This window comes from Electrophorus electricus, chromosome 1 (genome assembly GCF_041902795.1).
Source record: "Electrophorus electricus isolate QZ-2024a chromosome 1, ASM4190279v1, whole genome shotgun sequence".
NCBI classification, from domain to species: Eukaryota; Metazoa; Chordata; class Actinopteri; order Gymnotiformes; family Gymnotidae; genus Electrophorus; species Electrophorus electricus.
Genome location: NC_137497.1, coordinates 34634136 through 34643357, shown reverse-complemented (window position 1 = coordinate 34643357; position 9222 = coordinate 34634136). Strand labels below are relative to the sequence as shown.

Below are 9222 nucleotides of genomic sequence, written 5' to 3'. Positions count from 1 at the left end.
CACAGATTTCCTGCATGTTTCTCAAAATTAATTTGCAACAGCTATTAAATAATTGTAAATGGCGCACGAGAATAATAGTGTGAATAATAAATACTAAATAATATCACAATCCACAAGAAAACAGTGCTACAACAATCATACTAAAGTTCGTTTTCATATAGACCTTTGATCGCAGTAGGCCTACTTTAACAACAAATTAAAATTCACCTGTGGAGACTTAAATTAAGGTCAGTAAATTTAACAGTACATTTATGTCACACGTGTAATAACGTGTGACTTTTCTGCATTTTATAATTATTTTATGCCACTCTTCTCAGATAGTAACAGAGTTGTTCGGGTCCCTATAGGCTATTGAGAGGAGAGAGTAAATTGTAGCTTGTAGAAGTTTTGGGATTGAATTCTGAAAATGATCCTTTTAACATTGATGGGTTTGAGCGAGGTCATGCCATTCACAGTAGGTTAAATAGACTTTCATTTAAAATTACATTCTCAATCTACCTCTCCAGTCTTCAGAGTCCAGCTACCTGGGGGCACCCTCGCAGCGTCCATTATCACCACCTTCAGGTATCTGGGGCTATCTGATCGCTTCAGCTATTTCAGAGAGGACCGCCAATTAGAGAGAGAGAGAGAGAGAGAGTGTGTGTGTGTGTGTGTGTGTGTGTGTGTGTGTGTGTGTGTGTGTGTGTGTGCGCGCGTGTGTGTGTGCCTGTCTGTCTGTCCTGTCTGTCTTTCTTCTGTCTGTCTGTTTATCTGTCTATGTTCGCCTAGCCTACCTGTGCGCCCTCGGCTTCTTCCCGTCCGGCCTTATCTGTAGGCTTCATGTGCTATGATACTAATTTTAAAATAACAATATCTGATTTCATGCAATATCTAACTAACAACATTTGAAATTTGAACTCTGATTGCAAAGAATGCGATAACTAAAATATTTAAATATATACGTATTTTTGTAATGTCAATTATCAACAATATAATATTTTAAAATCATATTATTATTATTATTATTATTCACACTCCAGTAATATAGTGGAGAAATATAAATTAAAACACGACTTAATTGTGCACAGAATAACTTTAAAGAAGGGATTCTCGACAGCATAATATTTCTTTTTATTTATGGCAAACGCTCTTATTTTAGCTCATATTAATTCGAAGCTGGAGCAGTTCATTTTATTGCTTCAGTGGCCTGATCTATCACAACATTCGGTCTGTTCACGCCGGCGAACTTTAATGGAAAAATAAAGATGCCCCTTTTTCCCCTGGGAGCCAATCAGATTGGCGATGCACGTCAATGCAACAGAATGGAGAGCAGAGCTATTGCAGCTCGGCGCATATGACATTATCGCCCGTGCTGGGATAGGGAAGAGAGACGTTTCAGACATAGAGCCAGTATAGCGCCCACTACTTCAAGCGAAACCAGCATTCGCTTAAACGACAAAAATGAGCAGTCAGTTCGACGACGATACCCATGACCGAAACGACTGCAAAAGTAAATCGCCAACTGTGCTCTCCTCGTACTGCATTGACAGCATACTCGGGAGAAGAAGCCCATGCAAAGTCAGACTACTGGGAACGCAAAGTTTACCAGCAATACCCGCCAGAGCCGACCAGGATCAGTCTTCTGACGGTAAGACATACGGACGTTCGGCAGATACATAAAGCTACTAGCTAAATTTTATAATTTTCATAAAGAACGTTGAATAACTTAATATACGCTTTCATTTGGATATAGAATCCTGTTTTAGCTCCCGAAGAGTTTAAAGGCATATCTTAGTGTTGAAACATACCACATGCAAGTTGGATTAGTTAGTAAATGTTATATTGTCTGACGAATGTAAGAACCAAACTATGTGGTCATTAGAACTGATTATTTAGGTTATTTAGATTAGAGTGAAATAAGTAAGTTTCTCTAACACAATATTAGTTGAAAATCACAAAAGATTAGAGGGAATCACTCTGTCAACTTCCTGAAGACCTCAGACCTGAGTACTTTATATATTGTTTTACTCTGATCACGGATTCCACTGGTTTCTTTTTTCAGTGTCTAGTAAAGATAACTCTTTTGACTCGGACATGCACCTGCCACCAAAACTGCGCCGGCTGTACGGCCCTGGGGGGAAATACTTGGACTCCGGCAGGGGGTTTCATGAGCATGTGGAGAAGGGAGAGAGAGAGCGGCTACTGGACCAAGCCTGCGAGAGTCTTAAAATCAGCCAGGCGCCACAAGTTAGCATTAGCCGAAGCAAGTCCTACAGAGAGAATGCATCGTTCAGCCAGAGCGAGGAGGGCCACAGCCCAGAGCACGAGGCCCAAGAGCTTGTGGAACTTAGCACGCTCAAGTTTGAAGAGGATGTGGTGAAAGAGGAGGCGTGCGGAGACGCTGGTCTGTCTCCGAAGGACGAAGAAAGCCTGCACAACGATGGGGATGTAAAAGATGGTGAAGACAGTGTGTGTCTGTCGGCAGGCAGCGATTCGGAGGAGGGGATGCTTAAACGAAAGCAAAGAAGATACAGGACTACCTTCACAAGCTATCAGCTCGAGGAACTGGAGAGGGCCTTCCAGAAAACTCACTATCCTGACGTGTTCACCAGGTATACCACCCCAGCGCAGAGGGGCGAAACCCGGCATAGTTTGTAGTGGGTGTCTAGAGACATTATTCACAGATCCAGATAGCATCTCGTTAGGTGTCATAACATCCAGACAACATCCGAACACTATAATAATGATTATTCACGAAAAGAATTGCCAACGTTACAACAGCAACAACAACAATAATAATGATGATGAAAATGACAAAAATAGTATGCGTAGAAATTATTTTAATAATTTAGGATCTATAGAAGTGTGAAAACACCGAACATAATTTAGCCTACGTATGCTAACATTTATTCATACATTTATACTTACTTAGGTATATAAATGTACTAGGCTAAAGGTTAAAGTCATAAATAAGGTAATAAAATATAAAATTCATACAACCTTATTTAAATGAATTTGTAAAGAGTTTTAGGAATTAATAACGGATTTATAAAGTGCACTGAAAATGTATTGTTGGCTTCAAGGATGAAGCAAGCAACTATTCACTTTAAAGTGAGGCGAATGCGTTTTTGCATTTTCGATTCGTAAAAAAGATTATTCTACATGTAGATATATTTCTGCATATAGTTTGTACTAATTGGTATAATTAGAAGATATTTTAAGAATATATTCAGGAAAGCAATAGTACACATATACAAATATTTCTGAGCCTGGAAGCTTTGGATACTTGCTGTTGGGTAATCAGTAGCCATATTCAACACAGTGTTAATTAATTTATTTGAATAGTTATTTAGAAATGTTATTTTCTATCGTAGGCCTATGTATGCATTGCCTGTGTGTGCATGTGTTGATGACGGCGCTGTGTATGATGGACAGAAGTGAATGCCGGTTTTACTCTAAAATATGCCTATAAATAATATTAGGCCTAAACACTAAGTAATAATAATAGTTAGAGCAATAATAATAATAATAATAATAACAATGATAATAATAATAATAATAATAATAATAATAATAATAATAATAATAACAATAATAATAATAACAATAATAATAATAATAATAATAATGCGAAAGAGAATGAATTATTAATTAGAATTATATTGAAATTTTTAGTCGGTAAAAATACGTCATTCAAATTGCTAATTTTGCTAGAGTTCAACATGGAATCAATAAATGAGCAGCCTAATATTAGATTTTCCTATTTAGTATATACCTAGATTCTATCTATGTACCTAGATTCTATCTATCCTCGTTCTCTATCGGGAATAATCATAGCTGCACCAAGAAAAGAAACTAATAAAAAATAATATACATTTTAAAGTTACATTTATTTTAAAGTTTTTTAAAGCTCATAAATCGGTCGGTGTTTGTCAGGAAAATTGACGTTTTTTATTGATGCAGCTTATTTCTGGGGAAAATAATTGCCATCAATTTGCCCAGGTGTATTTGTAGCAAATGCTCAATTGCGATGTAGTACAGGCCTAGTTTGGATGTCATTATTTCAGTCATTATGTAGTTAGGCTACAGAAACGAACCTTTACAAAAAATATAAAGTTATCGGTTCGATTTTTATTTGTCCCAGATAGGTTTAATGAGTTCTCGTCAATTTCAACAACCATTTTCTGACAATGTTTAAAATTATATATATATATATATATATATATATATATATATATATATATATATATATATATATATATATATATATATATATATATACATTATTTTTATTTTATTTTTTTTAATGTAATATCTTTGCTGGCTTTTAGAGTCGTAAGTCATTTTCCGTTGTTTCAGAGAGGAGCTCGCGATGCGTCTGGATCTGACCGAAGCTCGCGTACAAGTAAGTGCTGTTGATCATAAGGCTTCCGTAGTCTCGTTTGGCTGAATTACCAACACACTGCCTTTTCCCTACACAGAACTGCAAGCATGTGAAGGCTATCATTTATAGACCACACCTTAACGGGACATCCCCTCTATATCTATACATGACATATGATTTTTTTTTAAAGAATTTAAACATAAAAGGCCCTAGGAGGATCATTACAAGTGGACGACGTAATCGTAACTCTAAGCAATATTAGACACTGCCTTTATGTCCAGGTTACCTGTCATTATTTTGTACAGTAGGATTTTAAGACTTCTGAGAATTCTGAATTTCCCAACCGAAGTGCTACAGCTAATGGTGTATAATTTAATTTCATTCGAAAGTGGTAGTCTTTAACTTTGTTAAATGACTCCAAACGTCATGGCAAGATCTTTCCTGTTATCGAAAGTTATTACATACAATAGAACGAACATTTTAATGGCAAGTAAGCGGACGCCCCCGATTCATGAAAGCGCACTTAGCGAGAGAGCAAACACTGCTATTCCGGGGAGAAAATGGTGTTTGAATTCTCGTCGCCGGTGCGGGGGAGAGGGAGGGTGAACGGATAATGCTATTTGATTTCCCATTTTGTGATTGCAATAGACCAGCATTGATCCAATGCTTTGCACTTGGAACGAGTGAGAGACTATTAAAGGTGTTTGTCGTCCCCCCCCCACCGCCCACCCCCCACCCCTATTCAAAGCGTGGCTTGCATGATCAAGCTCAACTCCCATAACCAAAGAGACAGTACAAACACATGGCTGAAACAGGGGTTATTGCCAACATAAAAAACAACAGATGTCTGTTTGGGACTGTGGATGAACAAATCACTTAATGGGCTCGATCAGGAGGTGATAAAACTCATAAATTCCCCAGGGGCCCTGCAATGCAAAAGAGTGTGAGAGGCTAGCTTGGTTCACCACACCACTGTTGACACTTCCCTTATTGCGAGTGCTTCCCCTGCAGACTCTGGCACTGCTAGCACACAGCTTGAAAGTGCCTGTGAGGATGGAAAGGTGGCAGGGCAGCCATGGGAAAGTTAAATATGCTTTCCAAAGTCACTTGCATTTTGGGGAATTTAATTTAAAGTGCACTGTTATTGAACTTCATCCAGGCTGTTATTCTGGAATCCTTTGTTAACAAGACGTAATTACCATGCTCCACCCTGTTTTTAGACAGCCTAAACCAGATTTTAATTAGCAAAGTTAGGCTAACGGACCATAAGGAAGTGAGCTTAGGGTCATTTAATTATCCCCTGAATTTATGCCTATTTGTCACCTCATTAAAGCGAGCCAAATATTGGACACGGTCTACTGTGTCAAGCTTTATGCTCAGACAAGCATACAGTGTGTCAAGCAGAATACAAATTGAGCTATCAAGTATATTGTAAGACAAATAACATAACAAATATAAAAGATTAATGCAGCATAAATTCATATAAACTTTCAAAATGCTCATTTTCTTATTGAGTATCTACAGTCATGTTAGACAATTTTAAGATGTTTCCAAGAACAGGAAAAAGTCTTTCTCCTGTAGGATGTACTATGTAATACACGTCATTTAGCGAAACCTATTCTCCATCCATAGGTGTGGTTCCAGAATCGCAGAGCAAAATGGAGGAAACGTGAGAAGGCAGGTGTTCAGACCCACCCTCCAGGTCTCCCGTTCCCTGGACCCCTCGCTGCAGCACACCCTCTGAGTCATTACCTGGATGGAGGCCCATTCCCACCTCACCCCCACCCCGCGCTGGAGTCGGCCTGGACCGCCGCGGCTGCCGCGGCTGCCGCCTTCCCGGGACTGGCCCCTCCACACAACAGCTCCACCCTCCCTCCTGCTACGCCTCTCGGCCTCGGCACTTTTCTGGGTACCGCCATGTTCCGACATCCAGCCTTCATCGGGCCCACTTTTGGCAGGTAGGCTCTACAACCAGCAGCAATAAACCAACACCAGCTAGCAACTGTAAAAAGGTCTAGCGTAGCCTCTTGGGTTAACACTTGTACTCTCATCAAAGCTGCCGAGTGCTGACCACAAACGAAGCGAAAGTGTGAGCATGTGCGTGTCTTTGTTGACCATCCTTGTCACGCCTCCCTGTGTGCCCGTGTGCCCGCCCAGGCTCTTCTCCAGCATGGGCCCTCTGACCAGCGCTTCCACGGCTGCCGCTCTTCTGCGCCAAGCTGCGCCCACGGCGGACGGTCCCCTGCAGCCTCCCGCAGGCCTGCCGGACCCGTCCTCGTCCTCCTCTTCCTCATCCTCTTCCTCCTCATCCTCCTCTTCCACGGCCGCAGACCGCCGGGCCTCCAGCATCGCTGCCCTGCGTCTCAAAGCGAAAGAACACTCGGCCCAGCTGACCCAGCTGAACATCCTGCCCGCCGGCGCCACGGGGAAGGAGGTGTGCTGAACCCTCTGCTCCCGAAAAAAAAAGGAAGAAAAAAAAAGAAAAGAAAATGAAGATTAAGAAAATAAAAACAAAGCCCTTACTGAAAAAGCATGACCAAATTCACACAGCAGCAGCACGCTGATGAGCTTTCCGAGCACTGGAGTCATAACGTGTCGTCACAGCGACCCGAACCCCCCAAACCCCCCCACCACCGTCGGACACCCTCCCTCGATTCCTAGTTACCATACTCATAACTCGCCATTTCTCCTGAACCCCATAGTCTGCAAATGTAGCCACACTGCAATACTACTGCGACTGAGCTCTATAAAGCCATAAAGCCAATCCACCTAGGCCTGTTTTGCGGTCGCGCAAGAAATAGCGCCATCACCTCCTCTTCGAGTCACGCGAAGCTCTTTCTAGACCGGATCCAGTGTTCCAGAGCGTCAGAGGGGTCAGGATGCCAAAGGGAACTCCCATTGGCTGCCAACTATTACCGTCACTCATCCCAGGTTCCGCCCACTAAGCAGTGCGAACAGTTACATGCTATCTGTGAAGATTACTCCTCTGTGTTCATTTAAACTCTTCTGTTGATGTTGAGGGGGAAAATAACAAACAATTGCTTTGTTACTTAAAAGGACAAAAGTGGAGTTCAGATTTAAATAATTGCTTGTTCATTACCCGTTAAGAGTAGCCTATTTGTATATATATATAGCACTGTAAAAATTAAGAAATGGGGGGGGGGGGGGGTCTTAAAAAAAGACGTGTACATTTGAAAACGTTTTGAAAAGATTCTCTTGATGTAGTATTGTATGAATGTTTCCAAGTAGAATGCAACCTATGTTCATTTTATGAAATCTTAGGTTTTTAGATGATTATTTATGTGCACCCTGCAGTGTGAGAGGCAGGGCAGGACGTTTTGCTGTTCAGTGAGATTATTTTGGCTTTTTGGCATGGCCAGGTAAAGGATGAATAAACACATCTGGTTAAAAGGAAACTCCAGCTTTTATTTAATAAGAATTTAAAATAAATATATAAATTTAAATTAATGTTTACACCAAATACGTTTTACGAATTTACATATTTAGGCTTATAAATTTTGTTTTCAAGATATAAACTGTATAGCATCTACAAATAATATGTCAGTAAATTTAAGGATGCTATCTAAGCAAACGGCACATTAATATAGGCCTACGGTTATATTCAAAAGCACTATATATTCTTTAACATTAACAGTGACGTAAAAACCTACCGATACACAGCGACTCTCGTTACGTTAGATGTATGAATTAAACATTAAATATTAGTCTACGTTTTTTTGCGTGTCATATGAGCGCTTTGTTTGCAAAAATATGTGCTAGTCAAGTTTGCAGTTATTCGATAATAACTACCGTGTTCATCCCAAGAGAAACATTTTATTTTGTCGTTTAATCAATTTACATTAAACAGGATTGCTTTAAAATACACGGATGCTTTAAAACATTGCGTAGATGAAAACGTAGGGAACATTTGCTTTGTGAAATATTGTCCGTGATTTTCGTAAATGCCTAAGAAAATTGGGTAAACCAATGGTTTATTAGGCTGTAGTCTATGCTTATGTTCCTTACGATGCTTCTAAACGTAGGAACTTGACAAAAGCGACGGTTTTCAATTATACAGCCATTTCGTCTGTTAACAAAACACGTTTTAAGAAGTTTTAGAGGCGCTAAATTGAACTTAACATCTGTAATACCAGCTAAGTCGAGGCGAGTCCTTTCTCATTAATGAAGTAACAACCAGTTTATCAGAATGTCTTTCTCTCGAATTCCTGATTTAATTCCCAAATCCTCTCCGCTGGATCTCACGAAAAGCGATTCCATTACTGCAATCAATGTGCTCCTTTCAGCTAAGTAATTTTCCCCCATTTGACCCGTCCATGGTGCCGAACCAAATCGCGTGAAATTACCTCTAGGATTAATTTTTCCTTTTTATTGCTAGCTCCGTTGAAAAGATTTCTCTTTCCTTGTTTTACACCCACTAATCCAACTCATTTTGACGCCACAAACAAGCAGGATCAGTGAAAATGGAAATAAAGCGAGTTGAAGATGGTTTAGGATGGGTTAGGAGGTGTGTGTGGTGTGTGTGTGTGTGTGGGGGGGGGGTCTCTCACTCCAGCTGGAACAGTTCTAACTCTTCACATCATTTATTCTCACGAATATCGTGCTCCAAGGACCCCCCTGCAGACTTGTGCGAAGTCCATATTAAACATTTGACATGTCACGCATGACAAGGGCAGAATATGTTCAAAGGAGCAGTAGGCAAAAGAAACCAATTTTCTCCCCCAAACCCAGTACCTCCCCGTGAGGTAAGCACTGAGGTCTTTTTTTTTTATTTGCAGAGACCACTGGAAAGTAGCCTAGACCACGTCTGGAAGCTTTTATGAGATTTTCCAGAAATCTTT

The 9222-nt window shown here is 40.3% G+C and overlaps 1 protein-coding gene across 1 annotated transcript; it reads left to right on the top strand.

The window, feature by feature from the left end:
* Positions 1-1332: 1332 nt before the first annotated feature.
* Positions 1333-7779, top strand: arxa (aristaless related homeobox a). The gene is made up of 5 exons (XM_027004403.3): positions 1333-1627; positions 2042-2591; positions 4339-4384; positions 5996-6321; positions 6521-7779. The coding sequence occupies exons 1-5, from the start codon at positions 1441-1443 to the stop codon at positions 6804-6806; spliced, it is 1395 nt and encodes a 464-aa protein (XP_026860204.2). The 5' UTR covers positions 1333-1440; the 3' UTR covers positions 6807-7779.
* Positions 7780-9222: the final 1443 nt, after the last annotated feature.

Bases quoted from the DNA above. Each gene is read 5' to 3' on its own strand.
- arxa (XM_027004403.3), top strand. From the start codon at position 1,441: ATGAGCAGTCAGTTCGACGACGATACCCATGACCGAAACGACTGCAAA. The intron at 1,628-2,041 runs GTAAGACATACG...TTCTTTTTTCAG, and splicing joins CCAGGATCAGTCTTCTGACG to TGTCTAGTAAAGATAACTCT. The intron at 4,385-5,995 runs GTAAGTGCTGTT...CTCCATCCATAG, and splicing joins TGACCGAAGCTCGCGTACAA to GTGTGGTTCCAGAATCGCAG.